General features: G+C 39.0%; 2 protein-coding genes across 3 annotated transcripts in view; one reads left to right on the top strand and one right to left on the bottom strand.

Moving 5' to 3' along the window:
• Positions 1–25,217, top strand: part of NT5DC1 (5'-nucleotidase domain containing 1) — a 151,682-nt gene that overhangs the window by 4,784 nt on the left and 121,681 nt on the right. Inside the window, exons 4-6 of the mRNA XM_075046768.1 lie at positions 791–897; positions 2,288–2,367; positions 6,096–6,177. Coding sequence (XP_074902869.1) covers positions 791–897; positions 2,288–2,367; positions 6,096–6,177 — 269 coding nt within the window. The remainder of the gene's footprint in view (positions 1–790; positions 898–2,287; positions 2,368–6,095; positions 6,178–25,217) is intronic.
• Positions 12,525–25,217, bottom strand: part of COL10A1 (collagen type X alpha 1 chain) — a 40,700-nt gene continuing 28,007 nt past the window's right edge. The window contains exons 1-3 of one of the 2 annotated variants that reach the window (XM_075046767.1): positions 19,912–20,374; positions 19,089–19,242; positions 12,525–14,679 (exon numbers count right to left, since the gene is read on the bottom strand). In XM_075046767.1, the coding sequence (XP_074902868.1) occupies positions 12,785–14,679; positions 19,089–19,227 (2,034 nt within the window). In that variant the 5' untranslated portion in view covers positions 19,228–19,242; positions 19,912–20,374 and the 3' untranslated portion in view covers positions 12,525–12,784. Of the gene's footprint in view, positions 14,680–19,088; positions 19,243–19,911; positions 20,375–25,217 lie in introns of those variants that run through there. The other variant, XM_075046766.1, reaches the window with a different exon arrangement.

Below are 25,217 nucleotides of genomic sequence, written 5' to 3'. Positions count from 1 at the left end.
CTTAGTACGCAAGATAGACTCTACTGTTTTTTTTCTGATAGCATGTGGGAGAAGGAGCTTGAAGATGCTAGAGAAAATCAGATCTCATTGAAAGAAGGGAAGAAATACCTGTGAGTCTCTGCTGTGTATCCTGAAATTCGTTTAGTACCATGAATTTCGGAGTACAAAATGCAGAATTCAAGACTAGAGGGTATACCGCATTAAAGGGAGGAGTAGTACAGGATTACTTCTAGCATTACCTGCATTTGCTTCAAAACTGGAGTCTGTGTTCTTTTGGGGCCCAGTTTGGTGATCAAACTAGTTGATTTTTAATTCCTAAAAAGGCTTGTGCACACTTCTGTATGACACAGCTGCTTGCAGGGCTCAAACTAGCACTTTTTCCATAGTTCTGCCCTGCATTCTGTGAATGTTACCAGGTTTCAGAATGATGTATAGGCTTTCTGCACTGTGTTTTATTGTGCAGTGTATATTGATAGTTTAAGTATAGCGAGTGTCCTCACACAATTGGGAACATTCAAGCGATAGAGTGATTGTGTTAGCAGGTGAGGCACAGCAGCTGTGCTCCCAGCCAACCAAACTGTAGTGTAGTAAGGCCTTTATTGAGGACTGTAATGTATATGATAAAAGCTTAGGCCATGGGAAACTTCTAAGTTATAAAAAGAGTTACTTTTGATCAACTTGCATGCACCTCAGTATTCAGTTGCAATGCATTACTTTGCACAAGGAGTGGTTTGGCTGTTTTCAAACTTTTTTTTTTCCCCTTTTTTTAAATAACTTAATGCACAAATAGGGCAACCCATGGTACAAAGAGCATGACATCCGAAGAGATCCTGGAGACATATGGAAGGAGGGAGTGGAAGCATTTTAATACAGTCAGTGGAATGGTTTCCCGCTCAGGTAGCTATAACTTAGCATGTCCTCTTCTTTGAAATTGCTCTGATCCCTTCAGTGCCTCGTACCATTAGTTCTTACCAGAAATATTTAAAAATACTTGAGCTGACAATTACTGGAATAGGTAAATGTTTTGGGGAAGAGTTGTTGGGGTTTTCTTTCCAACTTCTAGTACTAGAGTTCAACTTAAATTTAGGTCACTAATGAGACAAATGAGCTGACATTATAGAAGTGTTTTGGTTATAGAGATGGGCACATTGTGCCTTGATGAAGTAGACTGAGATTACTAGCCTATCTCGTTTAGGGTGTATTTGGCAAATCTTAATTTTTTCTTAATTGTTGACTCATTGCTGTCAGTGCTGTTACTAGAGGCCTAGGTGCAGGTGCAAAGAACAGAGCGGGTCTGGAAACAAAACTTCTGCAATTGAAGTTTCTTGCGTTTAAGATGGGAGTCGCTTTGAGGGCACTGTGGCTAGGTTTGTGTTCTTGCTCTGTGCTTCCTCTCCATTTGATCTTGGCGATTGTGAGTAATACACATAAAGTGCTCAGTTAAGTTGCATCATCCAATGTAATAGAGATATTTTCCTTGAGTTTTGCTGACATAGACTTGTTTGTGATGCTTATTCTAAACTGCAGGTGATCTTTTGCAACAGGGTAGAAGAGAAAGGTTTCCTTTGGTCATACAGCAAATGTGCCTTTCTTATTATTGAAAAGTGCACTTGGTCTCCCTTGTGAATGTTGGTCCCTGTTTTGCCTACTTGTTCTTTAATATACCTAAGAGACGGCACAGACAAGATCATGAATACAAAAAAAAAAAAAAAAAATCACTGGTTAAAATTTCACTTGTAGGAAAGAGTTGTTGAACGGACCTCAGTCTGGGGGGACATTTGCACCCTCCTGACTTAGTTCTGTTTTGCAGGTTCATGTAATAATGTGGGCATGCTTCCCCTTGGGCTAAGGTACTGTTTGCAGCATGTGTGTGCAAAGGACAAGACTATGTGTAAGACCTGTCCAAATATTTCTGAAACAACTTCTCAAACCCTTTCTTTGTGTTTCCACTGCTAGGGAAATAGATATTTTGGAAGAGTTGAATGATACTGTCCCGACTCTTAAAACTCATGGTTCTTCCCCATCTCTTCCACCTTAACTTTTAGAACCTTGAAATGTATTTACAAAATATTACTGCCTTGATACCAGTGAACAACTTTCAGTTGCCAATTATGTGGATCAGAAGTAGGAATGAAGGCTGACAAAGATTGGGAAGCAGATAATGCATATTACCAGTAAAATCCAAATAGGAGCTTATATTATTATTTAAATGTATTTTTTTATTTGTGATTAAAGCATACAATATGGATTAAAAAAAAAGTAGAATTTTTTTATTATTTTTTTCCAGCTAAATACTATTTGTATGATAATTATTTTGACCTGCCAGGAGCTCTCTTGTGTGCAAGGGTTGTGGACAGCTTAGATCAGGTAAGAACTGGTTTGAAACTATGTATTGCATTATCTTCCTCTTCCCCCACTACACTTCTTGCATGCATTATTAAAAGCATACAAATAGCATATTGAACAACATCAAAGTCTTTAGCTTTTTTCTTGTTTGGAATTTTTCATGTTGGACTTTGTGTATTAAAGCTGTCTCTGAAGATAATTGTGAGCTACATGGCATGTTCAAAATAAATGTACTTCCACCAGAGGGCACAAATAACTAGGATACGAATAGAAATGCACTATCATTTTTTTTTTTCAAGTTTACGCTGTGATAGGTAGAATATAGCTCTTAAAATCTCCGTTAATTATACTTGATGATACTTGAATTAAATCTAATGCAAGTCTTCTGAGTAACATGGTTTGCTAATTTGCTAGGTGTTAATGAGTTGAAAGCTTCATGCCACCCTTTTTAAAATTTGTTTTTGTCTTAAATATATTGATCTATGTACACAGATGTAAATACACCTCTAGAATAGTATCCTTTTTTTTTCTCTGCGAAACAGTAAGTTAAATTCTCAAGGTGGAAAATACAGTTGCTTGAACCTTTTTCAGTGATTTTTAGATAGATAGAATGTCCTAAATCCATCCGACCTTTGAAGTTTGATGCTAGTTGATTTGGTGGTGTTAAAGAAGGCTTGAATCTTAACTTGTATGCAGCTGGGGGTGGGAGAGGGTTCTTCTCATACAGTAAGTATATTCGTGTCAAAAGAGTACTGATGTAATCTTAAAGGTACCAAAGCGCTGCAGCACTGAAAATTGCCAATACTAAACTTTGCAGACTGAAATTCAGAGCTGTGAGATGGGTAGCTGGGATTCCTTTGGGTATCAGCTGAATTGATGCTTTAGCCTCCACTCCAAAATAGCATGCTGAGTAGATTGCTGGCTAAGTCCAAGTGCTGCATGAAGAGTTAGCTAAAGCTAGCTTATCGGGAAGCACTGAGGACAGGTGCACCACAACACTCTTAATTTTGTGATTAATCTCCTTCCTCTAAGCTGTTCATGGCTTACAACCCTGTCTCAGATGTAACACCTGTATTGTATTACTTTATTTTATATTTAATTTAGACTTGGCACAAATCACCTGCTTATTGAGAGAGAAAGCATGTCATAGCACGTGTGTAATAAGCTTTCACGTTCAGTTACTAGTTCACAAGCTGAAGCACTGACCCTGGATCAGTGCTGTCTTCAGCCAGAAAGAACTAAACCTGTGCCATTTCTCCAGAGAGCTACCAGAAGTGGGTCATGCACCCTCTCTATCAGCTAGCAGTTCTTGAATATTTTACTGGATGTTGGCCCAGTTTCAACAAGAGGGCTACAGTTATTCCCTGGAAGGTTAGCATCAGACAGGTGAGATGGATGCAAGGCAGGAGGTGGTAGGCCTCTCCAGCACTCGTGCCTGCAGAATGCTGCATCCTGACAGTTAAAAACAGTCACAGTTTCTTCTTCCACATTTCTAAAAGGAGGTGGAGGCTGCTTTTTCCTGTTCTGGGAGCCTGTTTAGTAAGGGCTATTTTCTTACCATTTCCAGACAACATTCTAGGATCAGGAAAGCTTGCTGCTGGAAACAGATGGGAGAACTGCTAGGTTTGGATTCAGAATGGGTTTAGACATGAGTTGGATGCTGGACTGCTCTACACTGTTAAAAATGAATCTGCTTTTGCTGTGTTCAGAGCCAGAACTCTTACGTGCTTTCAGACAAAGCAGAGGAGCTTCTCAGTGTTTTGGATCTTCACATTGAAAAGCTACACAAAATACCACTTTGATAGTTCAGCTAACGAAATCACATTTGATAATCACACCAAAATCATGGTGGACTGCATGGGCATGCACACAGTTTTCTCTTTGCTTTCTGGGAATTGGTCTTTTCTTTTAAGTCTCATATGCAACAGCTGTGGATTTGCAAGGAATTAGTTTGACTGAGTTCACTCTTCCCTGAGGTCAACTGTTGTGAAGGAAGTGTACCCGCTTTTAAATGAGTACCCATCTGTCCTCAAAACAGCACTCTGAAGAACTGTTAGCTCATTGCACTGATTTTTGAAAAGAAACAAAGAAAAAAAAAAAAAAAAAAAAAAAACACCCCAAAACACCAAACTAAGGAGCAAGTCAGCCACGTGGAGTATGAGGGGAGCAGACAGTTGAATCTGTCTGTCTCAAGGTTAAAGTTAGTGTAGGCTAGTGCCGTGGCCACTAGACACATAGGTGCTCCCCAGCATCTCCTGAACATGGCTTTGAATAATGACCTTGGTTAGCAGCTAACTGAAGTTTGACATATATGAAACCTTTTGTCTTTATTAGTTCTTTTATGTAGTTCTGTGGCAGTTTGCTATAGGAATGGATTAAAAAAAAAACCCACTTGAAAGCCACAGCATCGTATCTTTCCTGCTCTTAACCTGCAGCGCTGGTGGATGATAAGCAGACTGCCGTAGAGCTCGTCAGTCATGCACAAAAGGCCTTGCTTGTGTGACTTGCTAGTTGTGAAATTAAGGGCGGACCATTCCTCTGGAAGCCTCCATGGCAGATTAGGCCTGATGTAACAGTTTACTTCAGTACATATAAACTACATATTTTTGGCTGGTGATGTTAAAGGTTTTTTTGGTTGTTTTGTTTGGGGTTTTGGTGGTTTTTTTTGTTTTTTTTTTTTTAGTTTCTGAATGTTTCCCTCTCCGTAAAATGCTTTGTGCTTACAAAATGGGTCATCACTCAGGTATCAGTGCAGTGGTCAGGACACACAGGGTGGCAATGCTGTGAAATCCATTAAACAGTTGCCTTGAAATTTATCCTAAAGTAGGTGTGGAAGGCCTGTAACAACACTACAAAGATACTTTCCAAGGCATACAAACTCAGAGACTGTACCACCTGCTTTACTACAGCCGGGTAACTCTGAGCACCTCTTACAGGCTCCGTGGCTGATCTTCTGCTCTGGAATTGCATCTGTCGAATTCAGCATTCCTAAAATTTGTGAAGTTTGAGAGTGCTGTGGGGCTCAGCTGGTTGAGAAGCTTTTCCTCTCCCTTGGCGAGATGCTGAAAGGGTGGTTGAGGTCAGCTGGAGCAGCTCTGTGCCCGGGCAGCTTTCTAGGAACGGCGAGAGCCTGTTCCCAAGCACAGATCGCCTTCCCCTGTCCTTCTGCCAGAGCTGGGGTTTGGCAGTCTCCGGAGTACAATGCAATGCCGTGCCACTCAGCCTGGCTTCTGGATGAATGTTTTATACGGTGTTTGGGTGGAGTTGTTGGCAGGAGGGCATTACCTCTAAATTATAGTGAAGGGGTTTGCCAGTTCTGAGGGTGGAAGGTGATATTAGTGCCAGGCTGCAGATAATGTCAGCCTGCTAATTAAGTACAGTATCTGTAGCTCTAGGGACTTCTTTTTCCCAAATGTCAGTGGGATGGCTCATTCATTAAGTCGTTGTTCTGTCTAATGCCCTGCTTTGCTGTAGTATTTTGGAGTTCCTCACAAATATGAATTCTATCTCCTTTCCCTTTCCTCCCCCCACCTCCTCCATAACCTCCTGGAGTAGGGAGATAATGTGTTTGTGGTTACCCAAAGTTAAGCTGGGTACTATCGAGTCCTGATGTCCCAAATCCTACTGCCTAAGACCGTTTTACTCCAAATGCTTTTGTTTATTAATGGCGTTGCTGTCACTGTTTCAATATGAAAGCTCAAAATAGCTGATACCTGATATAATGACTAGGTTCCTTTTGACACTTACAGCATGATGGTCAGAAAAAATATGACTTCTGGAAGGACATGGTGGCTGCTATCCAGCATAATTATAAAATATCAGCTTTTAAAGGTAAGTGGGTTCACTGAAAAATTACTATAATAGCTGAAAATATTACATGTGCTTCCCAGAGCAAATACATTTCCAAGTACACTGCAGGGTACTCAACACAGCTTTTACTTTTCAAGCTTATAAATAGTTGTATAATAGACACATGCTTATCCTGGAATAGAACATCTTTATCACTACTGTTGCTATTTCATTTAGCTAAAACTGTTTTGCTATCTTCAAAAGCACTTGTGATGTGCTACTTCACTGAATTTAGGAGAAAAATGGTTTCTTACCATGATTGGTATGGTAATGTGGACATCCTTGAACTGTATTTTGATTCTATTCCTTATGTTCTTGTAATCATAAATAAAACCAGAAATGCACTGGGGAAAAAAAAAAAATTACTAACTAATATTTGATAATTTTCTTTAGCGTTCTAGTTTTGATTAGAATTCCTCATGTATTGACACAATAGTGAGGTGATTGTTATTTTGTTATAAACTTACTAGAAATTGCAGAGGAATTTTCTTTTTTAATAATAGCCTTCCTCCACCCAAAGCCAACATTATAATACTGTAACATAAATTAGGGTTGGAAAATATCTTGGTTACCCTTCAGCTAGAAATTATTTTCATTCTTTCACAGACTTGACTTCTGAGTTTCTATTAGGCATGTAAAATAATTAGTTGATAATAAAAGCTAATCATCTTGTGTGTGCATACAGTTAATTGAATTTTATTTTTAACCATGTTTTTTTGTAAGAAGATTATATGCAGCTCAGTTTGGAATTCTGTATCATTTTGCTGACAGTACTTTCCAATAGTTACCTCTGTTAATGCAACATCCATGAGGCACAGGTGTAGTTTGGACACTCTTAAAACTTACCTTTTGTTCACCAGAGCTGTACTACTTGCTGTATTCCTTTCAAATATAATTGACAAAATTGTTTCAGAGAAATTTCAAACAAAAATAGAAGTTGATCAACATCAGGTTGCATGTTGTAAAAGACAGCAAGGTAACTCCTAAAATGTTTTGTTTGTCGTTACTGTGTTTCCATTGGAGCTTAGAGTGTGATTGGTAGTTAAGAATTCCTTTACAAACTCATTCGGATATGAAATAAATGTATCCTTTGTTTTCTGCTGATACTAAACCAATCGTAATCAGCTTTTTTAGCATTTTTGTTAATTCATTTTTCAAATCATGAAAGCGCTTTGTTTTAAAGGTGGTGATCATGCAGCATTTGGCAAAAAGAATAATTTTTAAGTGTTCTTTGGAAATTAGATCAAACAAAAGTTAAACTCTGATCTTTGAACTCACGTATATAAATAAACCCAAGCAATTATTTATGAGTGCCTGCTTGTGTGCACATGTGTATGTTTATGCATATACCTACCTATCAGGTACCTATTTGTATATGTAAGCATGGAATCTGCATACAAACAGGTGTGGGATATGCTTTAATCCTTTCTAACTCCTATCGGAACTGGTACCTAATTTAGTACACCTCATTCTCTCTTATAAAAGTCATGAGGTATATGTGCAACAGTGTTGAAAACATAGTAACTGATAGGTATGAGTTATTTTGGATAAAGCTCTGCAAAATCAGAAGTGAAACGATGCAAATTGTATACACTACTTAAATATGTTAATACATGAAAGTGCTACTCTCTGTCATGCATCACTTTGAAGGGTTTCATAGTGGTCTTATTTTCCTTTTAATAACATGGTCTGGTAGATAAAGCACTGAACAGGGAGTCAGAAGAACCAGAGATAATTTCTTCCTGTATCACTTACCTGTGATAGTCCCATGGAGTATCTCTTTTTGCTTCAGGTCCCTCTCTGAAATGAGAATAATGGTACTAATCTTCTTTCACAAGTTTGCGCCAAAGAGATTTATTTTTTTCTCAGTAGCAAGTTTAACATAACTTCCTGAGGAAACTCCTAAACCTGGCTCCAGCCCAATGTCTACATACCAGGAAGCCCCACTGTCTTTCTTAGCCCAGAGCCTGGCCTGAAAACCACAGCCTCTTGACTTAACTCCAATCCCTCAATGTCTTGTAGAGGGTTTAACCCTTTAGACAAAAGCAGTACTCATTAACAGCTAGTCAAGGTAAAATTTCAAAAGCAAACTTATTAAGTGGTCAGTTGAGGAGACGCAAAGTTCCCAAGTTGAAATGGCATCTTTGTAGTGCCATTGTCAGTGACGGAGCAGAACGACTGTTTTATTTTTTTAAATCCATTAAGTGTTTGCAGTTCACTTTGGTTTGTTGTCAGTATGCCCTTGTTTCTCTATGTCCCTTCTCTTTTTTGCATGATTTCTTTGATCATAATCAACTGTCTGGTGGATTTTGCTTTTCATTGTCTTAGCTATGGTAATTGCCTCAGATAATTGCCCTATGATATTTTTTTTGGATGGCTCTTTCAGTTAGGCATGATTGTCCTGACTCAGCCTAATGAAGGGTATTAACCCACTCTCCTACTTGTAAAGAAGTGAAGAACTGAGGCTTGCAGAGGGAAACTAAAAGGGTTCCAAAATAGTCTTGTATTATTCAGGCCTTCCTTTGTGAAGAATAACTCAAAAAAAAAAAAAAATTTTAAAAAAAAGGGAGAATCTATTAAACAATACTATCAGAAAAGTACGATGTCAGATGGCAAGGAACACAGATATTCATATTTGTCAAATGGTCGTTTCTTACCTAATAATACGTGCAAGAATGCCCTCTGCAACTGATATCCAAGTTGAGCATTAAATCTACTTGAGAATCCTTTTTGTAAATCTTTAACTTATTACTGGAATATTTTGCAATTTTAAGGTGATTAACATTACTTTCTATGTGGTCCATTTAGTGTATGTTCTATAGGCATTAGTAAAGAGCAATTTTAAAGGAAACGTCATGTGGCAATGCATTTTACACTATATAAATCCATGGACAGAGGTCCACAACACATTATGGAAACAAGTTTGATCTTCAGAGGTGTAATGAGGACTTGAAGTATTGTATAATTATCTCCATGTGAAAAATTTCAGATTAGGTGATTTTTTTGATGGAGAAATCAGTAGGTTTTGTGGAAGTTGCCTAATGTAATTTTGTAGAGCAGAATTTTGTAAAATTTCTTCTCTTAAAGGCAGTTTGCTTTCTCTTGCACAATTGTCTCTCCCCATAATTCCCCTGACACTTCTGAAAACCATAGCATCTGTGGTTATATAGGGAAAATGATATACTTGTAATATTTTCAATAAGTTTATAAGTTTATGTTTCATTTTGGAAGTAAAAAGTTCATGGCTAATGTGGCAGCAGAGACTTCATAAATTGCCCATGAAAAGGCTTGATGGAATCTGCTCTCAGCTTTCAAGGGTGCAGCTGAGAAATTTGCCACTGACTATCCTTTACAAAAAGGAAAATTATCAGAGAAAGAAAGTGCTAGACTTAAACCCTGGTTTTTAATAACTTGCATTTCATTTTTGTTTTTTTTTCTAATGTGATTGATCAGCATTCTGAAGTGGCATGCTGATATACAGGAAGTGTTACTTCGGGGAGGAAAACTTTGGATCTTTCTAAACTACTCCATCTTTTCCCCCAAAACATGCACACGTACACAGAGGTTTTCAGTCACAAGTTTATGGTATTACCCTGCTTTGGCAGAAGATAATGAACGTAGATATCTGTGATATGCGTGTGATATCTTTTATATGCAACTTCAAGTACAACAAACAAAAAGCAACGATGCTTTTCTGACTAATAAGAAAGAATCCTCCAAAAATTCTGCAAAACATCAGAAATTCCTAATGTCGATGTAGTCCCGTGATGAGAGATCTTTATTTGTCTTAATTGTGAAAACTGCAACAAAGATAGAAGCAAGTAAATCTGTTACACTTCTCTGCTGTGCTTTCCGGCTAAATACAGAAGGGATTATTTGGGTGCTTCATGTGTTTGACTACTTAAGGCTCCAAAAATTTCAGTAGTTCTTTGGAAGTGAGTTTTATACTATTACAGGCTCTTTGTTTTCATTTTAATCTCATATTGGTTTTTCTTTCCTCTAATGCCCATGATCCAGAAGAGATGTGGTTTCTGGAAGAGCTTTATCTTTAGGCTGCTGATCTTCATGTGGAGAAAATATTGGAAAACAAACTTAAAAATCTTACAGACCTTCTCAAGGTCCCCTCTAAATTGAGAATCTGAAACTAAAATCAAAGTATAAGTTGTGCTCGTGCCACAACTTGGTGTGTAATCTCTAGTTTTTCAATGTTAAGAGTTGCTTATGTAATGTCTGAACAATTATGAAAAGCTTTCAAAAAAGACGGGCATGAGGTACTAAGCCATAGAGTTATTTGAAGTCCTATGTGCTCATTCGAGGAACAAAGACATTAAAGGACAAAACCTGGTTTAAAGTGGATGAACGGTGAGGATTAGTGAACTGTGCTTTTAAGAATACTGTCTGTGCCCAGTTTCTTGTGCAGACACTAGTTAATTGGAATCACGGGACAGTAATGTACTGCTGAGCACCAAGCATCTCCAACAATTTTAAACATGTGCTTTGGCATACATTTCATATGTAAAGCAATTAACCAGAAACTTTACAACTACTGAGCAGTATTTTCCAGCTCCAGTACCCAGTCCCTCTATTTGTTTCCAAAACAAAAGTGCCAGATTGGTTGAATATATGGGCAGCAGCACATGCTATGTTTAAATACTGGAAAGTGCTGCTGAACTAATGCAAGTGACTGCCCAGGAAAACGTTTTTAGTGCAAAAAAGATATAATTCTTAGGAGATCTGTAATTAATACTTGACCTAAAACAGGAAGGTAGAAAAGTGGGGATAAACAATGCAGACTCAAGTGTCTTGGGTTTTATTTTGGCTTGGAAAAAAAATTATCACAAGATTGCTACTTATAAATTGTGGTACTGTCCATATTATTTCCATACAAATATTTGTGTGCAGTGTTTATAATAGTAGTACCAGTTTGCTCGTCTAGGTCTGCTTGGCTGCTAAAATAAGCAGATCTCACATTACACTCTCTACTTAAGCATTCATTATTTTACTGAAGTATAGCCTAAACCACAGGCTTCCTTATCCAGCAGCACTTAATAAGAGGAGGAAAAAAACCAATTCTGCAAAGCTACATTCTTGGTAGCTCTTTACAGTTTCCAAAACATTATATAGTTTTGCTAATGATGGATCAACCTAAAGGTGTCCTCACTTTTTTATTAATCCCAATGTATTATCAAGTACTTGGGGAAACTGCTGATTTCAAACATATACAACACAACAAGCCTCGGGTTCTGCTTTCATGAAGAAATGGTAATACCACAAAACTTTTAAACATAGGCCTACATACTTTTAGTGCAGGTGATTAAAAATTTCTGTTTTAAAAACTGAAGCTAAAAATATTTTGAGTTCCTAAGGTTTTGATGTATATGATACTTCTAAAGCACACGAATGGTAACTGTCATTGGAAGACATGTGTGATCAAACTATTACGGTTTCATAATTTATAAGCACTAATTTTATTAAGCTAGCTTACTTTATACCATTAACTTTTCATAGTGCCACAACAGATTAATGCAATGTCTAATGTTTGTGAGACATGAGTGTATGTAGGTATGGTAAATATGATTATGTCTACTGACTAATTACTGTCATCGTTTGATAAATTTACCGTAAGAAGTAAATATATTCCCCAGACTATTGTGTGTTAAAGGAATGAAGTTATTCAGGGAAAATTGGTGCAAAGATTGTCTCCAATTTTGGGGTGGTAAAGCTGTTCTGATTTTGTGAGTGTCTGCATGCTTCTGAAGATACGTTCTTAATGTCTGGACTTGGTGATAGTTGTTTTACAGTACTAAATATTGTAGTTTTACAGAATGTTAGGAGCTTAAAAAATATTGAACTAGTTTGTTGCAGATTACAAAATATGCATCAGACAAAGCTAAGTGGATTTCTAGGCTTCAAATCTAGTTGCTTTTTCATATTGTGAAAGTCTTAGATCTTCAGTAACAGGTAATAATTCACAAATCTACCTTTCTCCAAGGTAGTTATGCATTAATAAGAAAAGTGGAAGTAAATTAAAACTGTGACCTGGTATGCACTGTATTAGAGTTGTTTTCTTGACTCCTGTTCTGTAGTTTAAAGATGAAGCTGACTGTTCCTCAAGTATATTGTCCAGCTGTTGTGATGACTGTGGTGTATCTGAGACTGTGTCCTTTGAATAATACCTTCAGTTAATTCAGGTATAGTGGAGTATGATCTAGAGTCCTGGAATGGCTACTTTATGTGTTATAAGAAGTGATATTTAGAAATTCTGGTTTTCCTTTTTTCGGGGGGGGGGGGGGGGGGACCCAACAAAAAAAAACCAAAAATGCTGGTGCATTATATTAACTCATAAAATTTTAATGTTGCATTCAGTCAGACAATTGATCATCATTTGAAAAAAATTTCTTGCGACAATTCTCTAAAAACATACAATATTATTCTACTAGGTTTGAACCAATCTCTTCTACTTTCTCACTCCCTCCTCCATTTCTGTTGCAAAATTGAAGTTGCATGACCTGCTAATGACAAATCAGATCAGCGCCCAATTAAAACGGTCTGAAGGAGAGAGTGTCAGGACAGTGTAAGTGGGATGTTGTTAGTTATGAGCAAATAGGAAACCTGAGAAAGAGGAGTGAACGTAGTCAGAGGAATAGAGACCATTAGATTCTGAATTGGGCAGTTGGAGCCACACTTGATCGTTCTCCATGAGATCGATGACAGCACTGCCAGAAGCCTGGTCAAGGTATCCTTTCTTGTACTCATCATAGGTGTACATGAGCGGGGAGCCATTTTTGTAGAGCGCAACCCAAACATTTGTTCCTTTTGCATGTACATGGTAGGAGAAATAGTACAGTCCAGGGATCCTGCAGGTGAAGATTCCTGTTCTGGGGTCATAGTGTTGCTGCCTGTTGTACAAGATTTTATCAAATTTGATGGGGACTGTTGCCCCAGGGTAGGCTTTTGAGAGGATGACACTGAAAGCAGACACTGGCATCCCTGTAAGAGCTTGGTTTACTCCTCCTTTCACGAAGGACATTCCTGATAGCTCCCGAGACTCTCCTGCTTTAACGTAGCTGTCGGGCATCTGTGGCATTACGGCTTGGCCAGGGGGACCAGGAGGACCTGGCGGGCCTGGCAAGCCAGGCTCTCCATTGTTGCCTTTAGGGCCGGGGGGTCCAGGTGGTCCCATGGGTCCGGCTAAACCTTTTGTAGAAATACCTGCAGGGCCCGGCAGTCCTGGTGCCCCGGGCTCACCTTTCGCACCAGGGGCTCCTGGCAGGCCAGGAGGGCCAATGGGGCCTCTGATCCCGGGTATTCCCGAAGGCCCTCTGGGGCCCGGCTCACCGTTGATCCCTGGCACTCCCTTAACTCCCTGGGGACCCATTGGACCGGGCAAGCCAGGTAGCCCAGCGTGGCCAGTGTCGCCTTTTGGACCTGGGAAGCCTGGGTGTCCCTTAGGACCAGCAAGACCCTGCTCACCTGGGTATCCTCGTTTTCCCTCTAGCCCCGGTAGACCCCGTTCGCCCTTGGCCCCTGGGAACCCCGGGGGGCCCGCAGGGCCCATGTCGCCTTTGGGCCCGGGTAGGCCGTTCTCACCAGGCAAGCCTTTGAGTCCTTGAGGGCCCATGTTCCCTGGGGGTCCGGCAGGCCCTGGTTCTCCTGGCACACCAGCCGGGCCTTGGTCACCTTTAGGTCCTGGAAGGCCAGGAGGACCTTCAGGGCCTCTGTGTCCCTTCATCCCTGGCAATCCTGGCTTTCCAAATCCTGGAAGACCCGGGGATCCAGGCAAGCCTGCAGGTCCGGGGTGTCCCTTGGCTCCAGGGACGCCTGCTGCTCCTGGTGGTCCCATTGCCCCAGGCTTGCCAATGCCAGCTTCTCCAGGTTCTCCTGGGGGACCCTGGGGACCAGGCATACCGGCCGCTCCGGGTGCACCTGGTAAGCCTCTGTCACCTTTCATACCTGGCTGACCTGGAAGACCGTTTTCGCCGGGCTTCCCTACCCCAGCAGGACCCGGGAGGCCCCGGGGCCCCTGTGGGCCTGGAAGACCCCTGTTACCCGGGCGGCCTGGAACGCCGAATCCATTTTCTCCCTTTTGTCCATTTATTCCAGGGATACCTGGCTCTCCCTTCTCGCCAGGGAGGCCCCTCGGCCCTTGAGCTCCTGGAGGGCCTTGTGGTCCTGGCTTGCCAGGAACAGACAGTCCTGCAGGGCCAGGAGTGCCGGGGGGTCCTTGTGGCCCTCTTGCTCCTGGGAGTCCGACAGGTCCAGCTTCTCCTTTCTCACCATTTAGTCCTCTGTCTCCTGGCTTTCCTGGTAGACCTGGCATGCCTGGCTTTCCAACCGCAGAGAATCCAGGTGGTCCTGGGGGGCCAGGGGGTCCTTGGGGACCAGGACTTCCAAACCCTGGCTTTCCTGCAGGACCTGGTTGTCCTCTTGGTCCAATAGGGCCTGGGGGACCAGGGGGTCCTTGTTCACCCCTTATCTGCACACCTGTGAGAGAGAGGAAACAGGTCAACCAGGGCAGCTCTAACAGATTTGCAGACTTGTAGCATGATGGTGAAATGTGTGAAGGGTTAACTTAACTTGAGCCTCATAGAAGTCAAGTTTCTAATACTGTGTTTGGTCACTGAGAACCCGATGTTCAGAGCAGAATTGTCTCAGAGCTCTTACAAGTGCAAATTTGTTGGAGTTGTGTTGTGAGCTACAAGGCTTCTAGAATTTTTTCATGACTTCAATACATTTAGGGTCATCAGAGAGCTTAAAAGTTGCTGTGCAAGTATTAACGAAGGAAAAAGAAAACCCAAAACCAGCAGGTAACTGATGTAGCAAGTCATCAGACTTACATCTTGATGGTGAACAAAACCAGAGAAAGCTTCCTGTGCAGGTGTAGCTGCTTTCCTGAAACTAGTGTGTGATACATTTTGGTGAGATATTTGTCCTCTCCCCCCCTCCCCCCCCCACTTCCAAAAGTGGGCCAAGGCTCTGTTTTTTCGGTCTTAAAGATTTTTGTTTGTCATAAAAATTTCACTCGGTGGTGAGGTCACAACTGATAATTCATCTTACTGCAGTCAGAATTCTGGCATTGTTTTGTATTTTTAATAATACATTATTTTCCCAGTTATCAAAACAGCAGGTGGAGCCACTTAACCAAATGTCACACAGAGGAATAAACAAACAAGCTCACTGCTTAGTTTTCTGTGCACTTTGGGGGAGCTTGCAGCTTTGTGTTGGAATTAGGTTGCTGATTTGTGGGACATTACAGACAAGATTAACATGGACGTTGTGAGACTACTTCAGTAGTTTGCAGCAACTGGCAGCATTATAGAACAAAATACCATACCTATGATGAATGTTAATTTAAGAAGTCACTTTAAAAAAACAAAACTGAGGGCTATAGGAAGAGCCTGGATTCTGGTTTTTATAATGGCAACATGCTCTGTTTGTTGCTTATTTAGAAAAGATTGATAATTGATCAACAATTAGATCAGCTAAAATTTGCATTTCAGCCTCTTAGAGCAATGTGTGCGAAAGTTTATGCAATGGTGATTCTGCTGTCTCTTAGATAATTAATTCCTTTTTCCAATTGGTGGCTAGTCTTGATGAACCAAAATGAGTTGAAGGAGGAATAAAACTATTCTTGTACCTATTGTATTTTAAAAAAATAATAGAGATGTGTATATGAAATACATTTGATTTTAGTCTGATATGGGATCTGCAAGGTTGCTTTCTTCCTATATTGCCAGGGAAATTGTTCTTATATACCAAGTGTAGAGAGTGCATTTTCTTTTTTTGCTGATGCATAAAATTGGCACAAATGCATATCACCTTATTTTGCATACCTTCCTATCTCATCCTCCTTAAGACAGTGAAAAGGAAGATGTTAAAATCCTACATATAGAAAGAAAGCAATCTGTGTGATTTACTGACAAACTAAAAATGCAAACATGCATCCTCAGCTGCAAAGGAGATTGTGGAATCTGTGAGTACCAGTGACAAGTCTGGTGCAGTCTTTGGTTTCTTACTGATACTGTTGGATTTCTTACTACTGATATCCCATATTCAGCAGGGTGCAATTGCAAGTCGGTTTTCTTGTTATATAGGTGGCATAAGATATGGCAAATTTTAAGAACTACATCATATGAAAAAATAATTTGGAAAGGCTTAAGCCTGTCAGAATTAGCATGTACCCTGGAGCAGAAGTGGCATGTAAATGTTCTTTACATGTTACATATTTTTCTCTTCACCACAGATAAAGAGAGCTGCCATCAGACAAAACAGCTTACTCAACTGGAGGACTCAGAATTTATTCCATAGGTTCTGTCTATGGATAGAACTTAAACTACCTGTTCACATCAGACAACACAGGCAGGTCAGATCGAAGCCTCAATACAAATACCTAAATGAGTTCCTGAGCTAATGTTGTTTCAGTTGTAAGGCATTAGGGGAAAAATACAAATAGGTTTATACATCAACTGCATCAAATCCAAACCCAAGCATTTATGTGGGTACTTTGGCAGAAGACAACAGTGACCCCAGCCAGGTCTGCTCTTTCATAACAATAACTCGAGGAACTATGTCCAGGCTTATCAAATGTATTTTGTTCTTTAGCAGTCAGAATTTGATTTCTGCAGCCTGGGCAACATTCATTTTATTCAGCTGTGTTTAAGTAACATGCAGTAATTGCACTTGATTAAATTATCTTTTTTTGGGCGGTGGCAAATTGCATCAGACTTTATCTTCAGAGTGCTTCTCTTGCTTTTTTACTGTGTTTTGGATGCAACTTCGTATCGGTCCTAGGTTCACAAAGTGGTGGGTATTGCCTTTTTGCATAAGATGCTAAAGGCTTTGTCACTATTCATGATGTTATAGAGATTTTCTGTGAGGAGCTATATTGTTTCAAAGTTGTGCTGCTTTTAGATCAAAATGTTTGGTAATTGTGTTGTCTAGAGACAATGGTAAGTCCTCTGAGGAAAGGACAGCTGACTGCATCAATGAAGTAGGATTTTTACCAGGAAAATCGAAGTAGTGGTTGGCTACTCTTTTATATGTCTTGGCACATATCTTGATGCAAAATTGGTTTACGTTCTCTGAGTGCAGTCAAACCCTATTTATGTATTGAATTAAGTATGAAGACTTTAACAAAAGCTGTAGTAATGGCTTATTTGAGCATTGCTGAACAGTCAGACTTAATTTAATGATTATTCTCAGCTAGGACTTTTCAAAGTTTTCAAGCCAAAGAGCTACTGGTTTAAAAATTGTCCTGCTACTTTTAAAAAATGATAACACTAAATACCTACAGAAAAGGAAAGTGTGTTCTGACTGGAGAGCTGTCAAGAACAAGACACTTAAAACTGTTAATACAATTTCACCAAATTAAATGAAGCTTTAATAGGTTTTGATTGCCAACAGAAATTGTATGATCTATTACATGTTGCCCTGAGTCACCAGTCTGGGTCTAGACTGAAATTTTAGTTCCAGGCTGCTTTTTCACAAAGTTATACAAAAAAAAAAAGATAATTTATTCGTAACTAAATCTCTAGAAGCCAATGTTTGGTGACCAAATAGGAAAAGTAAGCTATAATGAAAAACTTGCCATATGCTACTTGAGCTACTTGCATACGGAAGAACTTGCTAGGCAATAGTTAGGTGAATTTGGTTCTGTAGACTCCTGTTTTATTCTTCCATGATCATCTCAGACTAGAAATTATGATGTCTAACAGTCTGCCCTCTTTAAACTTTTCTAAAAACCCCTCTATAGGATGCTTGTTTTCCAGACTGAAGAATAGCAGTGGTTTTCCAGTCCTCAATTTTGATGCTTGTTCCCTAAATGAAGACTTGCAAGCAATTTTGAATGACTGGACTCCCACATCTGTAAAACTGAATAGCCTGTTGATGTCTGAAAGAAAATAATGTTGTTCTGGGGCGGGGCAGAGAGCGGGATGTTCACAAGGAAGATTCAGTTCTTTTAATTTTAGTGATGATAATTTTCAATAGAGACTACTGATCATACTTTGGGGGACAATTCATGAAATAAATGCAGTACCTAGGAAGTCAGAACTTTTGATTTCAAGTTTTTAAAAAAGGCTTTGGCCTAAGCATGGAACAATAAAACAGAACTCAAATAGTTTCAAACACTAAGTATAGCCACCCGTTTGTCTTATAAGGACAGAGAGGATACCCAGAAATAAGATGTCACAATGTGTAGCATTGCAATTATATATTGCCTTTACAGTCTGTTACAACTGATTTATGAAATGAAGATAACTTTTTATAATAAAGCTAGAATTGTTGTATTACTATGAGATTAGTCTGGTAATTAAAGTATAAGCTTAAATCACTCATGAAAAAACTATGTAGAGGTTTATGTCACATTTTTACAACTATATATCAATTTATTTTGCCTTTCTAGTTGTTAAACAGATCTTCATTTGGCCATGTATATCAGATACGTATTTAAATTCACACCTAAGTTCTGTGACAGAATATGTAAAAGTTCTTTCTGAGTATTGTAGATGACAGGTCTATTGTTAGAAACCCCACTGTTCGATCAAGAAATTTGAGGATAATTAGCAAGTTGCACATAATTATGTACACAGTCATGTTGTATTATTCCGACTACTGAAGATCAAATCTGTAGCTGTGATTTTTGTTTCTGGTCTATAAGCCTTTAGTGATTATTGTGTAAAAAAAATTTGTCCGTGGCAAGTGTACATCTTTGTCAATAAGAGGCAACTGCTAGAGCCACTGCCAGTTCTTTCTGCAGTGATGACATTATTTTAATGAACCTAAACTGTTAGTGAAAGTTGAATACCAATAGTATAAACAAAGAGCTTTTGTTCATGTATTGACCCACTAGGAATGATTGCGTTAGTTTTATTATCAGAAAATAGTAAACTTACCTTGACTCTTTACATTGAATGGTAGAAAATGTGGCCCCTTGATGCTGGATTGTTTCTGATATCGCTCAGAAAAATATCCATCACTACCATGGACAATGTTCAGACAAAACAGCAGCAGTAAGGATATTTGTAAATGCATGTTTCCAAATCCGTTCTGTGTTAGAAAGGGGAGAAAAAGTTTGTTATAAAGAAAAGCTGTTCAATTCTCGTTCTTGTGCATGAATAAGTGAGTTTTCTTTAAGTATTGGTATTAAAAGTAACACGATTTTGTGCTTACTTCTTCCTGCTTTCACTAGTTGTGAAAAATCCTCTAAGAAAAAGGGAATCAGTATTGCTATCACTTTGAATAATACAGGTCTTGTATAAATAGCTTAAAAGTGATACTCTCACTCTTAGGAAAAGAATGATTTTAAATGGATGCCAGTCTATTTAAAACCACTATCCTCAGAAACAGTGATTATTTTCCTAGTTACACTAGGGCTCCAAAAGTAAGTTCAGGAGTTGCATATATCAAAACTCCTGAAATGAAGAAAAGTTTTCAGGGGAAATGCATAGACACCCCACAACGACCTTACTACCTCTGTCTAATGCTATAGCAAATGAAGCATGAACTCCTGGCTCCCTCAGCATCAATGGCAAAAATCTCACATTGCCTTGCTTGAAACCAGACTTTTATCTGTAGCCTTTCAAATAGCCCCAGTGGCAGTAAGGATGCTGTCACTGGCCCTTAAATATCAACCCCCTTCCCTTTGAGCCAGAAAACATTTATCCTGTAGAAGTTACCTTCAAAACCAAATAGAATGAAATGAAATCATTAACATACCAAGATGTTGTGGATCTCCAGTGCAGAGTGGTAGAGCAGTGAATCCTCCTCTATTGAGGAGTTCTTCTGCCACTGGTGAGTGAGCAGAAGCTGATGATTTCAAGTGTCACCCTTGAGTATTTATACAATTTTCCCCCAGTTGGGTGACTGCTGGGCATAAGCTCCTCCCCCAAAATCAGTAAGCAGTAATTATCTGTGTGTATATGTGTGTTTTTTAGGGGTGGGCAAATCTATTTTGGGCAGTCATCCTAGATCCTGTTAAGGTTTTTTGTTGTTGTGGGGGTTTTTTTCCTGCCCCTTGGATTTCTTACTGTTGATGAAATTGTATTGCTCATACCTTGTATTTTCTAAAATTTTACAGCCCCTCTGTTTTTAGAACTGAGAAAGAATTACCAACCTTACTTACAAGTTCATGATTTTTTCCAATGTTACCCAAGTGCTTCATTTGGATTTCTCTGTAAATGCTTTCAGGAAAGAAATATACATCTTGAATTTTGGTGAGCTGTAATTGTTCATTGGGATACAAGTGAAGAACTTAAAGTCAGTTAAGATGTTAATAAGGGAGTTGTGTGATAACCTGAAGATTACTTTTATTATTTTAGGAGATTGTTATCTTCACATTATATTTCTAGACTTCTGTTTTGATGCCAGAGGTACAGTACTATGTATATGATGTATTCTGCAAGTAATGTTTCTGTATTATGAATTCTTGAAATGCAAGCTTACCTTACACAATGAGAACTTCATTGTGTGTAGTTGTAACAAATGCTCTGAAATCCATACTGCTTAAATTTGCAAGTGTTATACAGCCTGATGTTTGGGGCTGATGGAGCTTTTTTGAGCTTTTCTGCAGTCAGCAATTAACTTTTTTTAAGATTGTTCAATCAAAGGCAGTTATTGCTGTACTTTTACTAGATGCATGTTTTTCCTATTAAATGGTTTCAGTTTAGTAAACTTAAACTACTGCTGTTTTACTGTTGGTGGATCAAACTTGATTTCAGCTTATCTCTTTTTTCTTTTTTTTTTTCCTTCAGTTTATAAACTGCTTTTAGCCATTAAGAAAGTTTCTTAAACCAGTCTTGCTTAAGAGACTGTATCCACACATTGTGACTTTTTTTTTTTTAATAAATAATGGAAACTTACAGTGTTTCAGCATCACTTTTATTAGTGTTCAGTACTAAATAGGCAGTAACTTTCAGTCCTTGAATTGTTTGGGTCTCAAACTTCATTTAAGATCGAAGGCCAAAATAAGAGAGAAGAAACAAACATTTCTCATTTAGGATGAAACCAATAGAGCTAAATATATAGTACACTTTGCTTTTATCAAACATTCTCAGCAAAAATACCTACATATAAATTATCTGTGTATTAAAACTACTTTGCCAATTACAGACTTCTTTGATATTTTTATATGGTATTCAGTCTTGTAGGAGATTTTTGGATGAGTTTGAAATACTTTGTTTCCCTTGTACCGAAAATCAGTGGAAAATCAAAGATAAATTATATGTGTTGTTACTAAAGGAAGCTGAGCATGTGCTACAAGTTACTGTCCTGATGAAGTAAGCATGTATTTTTTTTTCAAGTTAATTTATGCCATTTGTGGAAGCTGTCTGGGGAGCCTTTTGGTGAGGTACAGGCAATATCTATGCAGAAGCATATGTATGCACCCATATCCTAATACCAATAGTAGAAATACTGTAGTCAGGCAAGGGTACTAGCATGTTATCTTATAGGAATACTAATAAATAGTGTGCGTTACTGTGAGTTCTCATGCATGGTAGGTATAGAAGGGACACCTGTTACTGTTCCAACCAAAGAACTGAGCTGGTGGCCCTGAGCTGTGCAGCTATCCTATGGAATGACAGGTTAACGTGGGCTGAATTTTACCTGCTTTGTGTCTTTGTTTAATTCCACACTCTTCAAGTGACAACTTTTTTGGCTTTTATGTATTATGGCAAATATCCTAGAACACAAGTTACTGTACTGAAGGAGACCAATGGACCATCAAGTCTATCCTGCTTACAATTGTGCTAATACCTTTGCTTACTAGAGGGCTGTATTAATGTTGTGACTTAGACTGCTGCAATAATTTATTTAATGTATTGTTGAACAGTTCTTTTCTTCTATTCTTCTTCCTAAGCCGTCCTCTAAACAACACTATGTTCCATTTTTGTAAATAAACCCTTTCTGCTGCAGGGGTCTTCAGATTGAAGCCTGCTTTCTCCATTAAGCTTGCGTGCCCAATCTGGTCAGTGGTTTTCAGAGAATGTTTGCCCAACTGAGATGGCATTTCTACTCCCCATATATGCATTCTGTTCCTTTTAATCTTTTGGAGAAGGAAGCTTTGTCCTCAAGTTGTGTAACTTCTCAAGGTGCTTCCTTTAAAAATTAGTCTCTACAAATTCAAATGAGAATCCAGTCATCCACTTTTGACAGAGGCAGCAAATATATGGGCATAGAGTTTATTTCCTCCTTGAAGAAATGCAACTCCAGCCTCTTTTTTTGGTTCACATAAACCCAAAAATAGCTTTTGATTTTAAAACACTTAAATATGCAGCCCTCAGTGGGAAGTGTGGTTGTTGCTAATTTGACAATATTTGGTTAAGAAAGTTAAGAACAGCAGGCAACAGTTTTATGCACACACGGTTTCGTGCTAATTTCTAGCCTAATTCATAAATACCCCCAAAGCAGACGCACTTATGTTAGAGAATCACCAATAATGTACACTGATATTTGCCCAGCAGCCTCACTTCCTGCCTTGGGTCCTTCTGGGCAGGAAGGTGAATACTCTGTGTGTGTGTCTGCATAAATAGGGATGATTGTGGGGTCAAAAGGTATATACAGGCAAATCTGTTGTCCTTATGTTTAACCTGAGCTCCACCCTATTGTGCTATCTTATGCTACTTCTTTGGTTTGAGGTTTTGTTTTTTGTGGGTATGGGAAATTGAGGTAGAATTGGAGTTCACTGCTTTTGTATGTTTTCCCTGTTGCTGTGGATATTTCCTATTGGCAGAGCACTAACACACATCTAGCTCTAAGCATGCATATGAAAGGTAGGCTTTGGTATATATTTGCACGTGCAGAAATATATGCAGTAGACATACTTGTGTATATGTATTTACAGTAACAGCACATTTTAAACAAGAAAGGTTATTTGCATACCTGTTTTCAAAGTATAAACATTTAGACGCTTTTATTTTATAATTATACAGTTAGAAAGTTGTCTTTGCTTACAAATGAAGGTGTCTTTGCTCCCTCCTGCTCCCCCTGTCCTACTACCATAATAGTCAGGAGTAACGTTTGATCCACTGCACTACTTCAGAACTTGCTTTTGTTATGTATTGGCTGCTTCTTCCCATGTAAAGGTAGCCATGGTAGATGTTATAGCGATGTAATAGCTTAAGTCCTAAGCTTGACTGCAATAAAAAGACTCAAAATAGAGTTTCTCTGGACCATAGGAAGTAGGTACTGGAATTGCAGAGTCTTTAACGCTATTCGCAGCAGTCTGCAGTGTTTCATCATAATTGCCTACTGAATGTTCAATTTGTTGTTGGAAAGCCTGCAGTCGCACAGCCTTTCCAAAACCCCCTGTTGCTTCAGTGCCTTACTCCCACAGAATCAGTGAAAACACATGCATAAGTAACATGGAAGTGACACCATTATTTGGGAACTGGGAACTGACTTTCACCACAATCCTGCAAGTTTCTCACAAAGTGACTTGAATGAGTCCCACAATAAGCAACTGCTTATGAGCAAGAACATCTTAATTAAGCATAAATTGTAATAAACCAAGCAACCACTCCCTGTCACACACCCCATCCCCACCCTAATCCCACCCCAAAGAAAGGAAAGAGGAGAAGCAAAACTCAGAGAAAGGTTGGGTTAGGTCCTTGTCGTAGTTGGGAACTGGATTAATATGTTCCTGATGCTGAGGATTTTCAGTGTGAATATGCTTAGATTTATTGTTTTGACCTAGAGTATGTGATCTTGATTTTTGCACCATCTAAGCAGAAACCATGTGCTTAGTTTCAAGGAACCAAGTTCTTTGAAAGTAATAATTCACAACTTTAACTTGGAATTTGTCTTATTTTTAATAATTGCCTTTTAGTCTTAATCCTGCATTTTTTGTAGTTTATAATTACTATTTATGTTAAAATGTGGTACCCAAGGAACCGGGGAGGCGAGGGGGGGGGGGGGTTACTCCTTAAGTTTGAGATTACCTAAAGTAATCTCAGCTGTGAAGAAAGAGGCAAGAATGTGTTGGCGGGAGATTTTTCCTGTGGTTTAAGTAATCTGAAAAATTTGGAATAACTTTTTATTGATGACATAAAATCTCAACACTGTTAAGTGGACACAATTATTTTGCTGCTTCTGGTGCAGTATGTATGACTAGTGCTTTCTGATGATGTCAGTTCCAATTTTGTTACCTGCCTGAAGTAAACTTTGAAGACTCTACCCTAGTCTGTGACAAGTTTTCCTCTGTTAAAAGTGCTTATACCCAAAACTCATGGTAGCTACGATTTTGCAAAGAACTCTAGTAGGTTGTAGCACCATCTCTGGTGAAGAAATTCTCCAGTCTCCAATTTTAAGTTCTCAAGGAAAGGTGCTTAAGAATTTTGAAGGAGTTTGAAAGCCTGCCATGGAATTAAAGGAGTAATTGGGTTTCCTAGTTTGTGGTGCACTTTATGACACTCTGGAAACTCCTAAATCATCTCAGCAACATGGTTTAAAACTGTCCTCTCTCCCATTCCGTCACGCAATGGTGAAGAGTGTTTGCATGCTCCCGTGATAGCAGCCAGGTAAGCCCGCAATGGCAGTGCAGAGGAACAAAGTGTTCCACTGTACCTTAATGGGGAAAATTAATACAGAGGGTTTTCAGCTTCTTCCTGCTCACAGTCAAATGAACCCAAAGAAATAGGAAGCGGGAAAATTTGTGAGTTCAATAGCTGTGGGAAATCTGGGGTGGGGTGTTCTGTTTTTGTTGTTGTTTGGTTTGGTTTGTAATTATTGTACTTTGTATTTACATGGAGGGTATTTTCTGTTTCAACTCCAGCCACTTAGACTGCACAGGACTAGAAAACATCTTGGTGAAGAAAGTATTTACCTTGCTAATTGCAAAATAAATAAGATTTCTTTTGAGTTTCAGAATGCATGTTATCTTTTGTAATTAAAGGAGGCTTGTTGAGGTAATTTGCAGGGCTGCACAGTCCTATCTATATCTGTATTTTGAGATACAATAAAGAACTCTCTCTTAAAACAAACAAAACTAAAGAAACTGTGTTACTCCTATAGTCCCCTACTAGTCT

The sequence above is a fragment of the Buteo buteo genome, chromosome 15, assembly GCF_964188355.1.
Source record: "Buteo buteo chromosome 15, bButBut1.hap1.1, whole genome shotgun sequence".
Taxonomy (NCBI): domain Eukaryota; kingdom Metazoa; phylum Chordata; class Aves; order Accipitriformes; family Accipitridae; genus Buteo; species Buteo buteo.
This window is presented reverse-complemented; position numbering and strand designations above follow the sequence as displayed.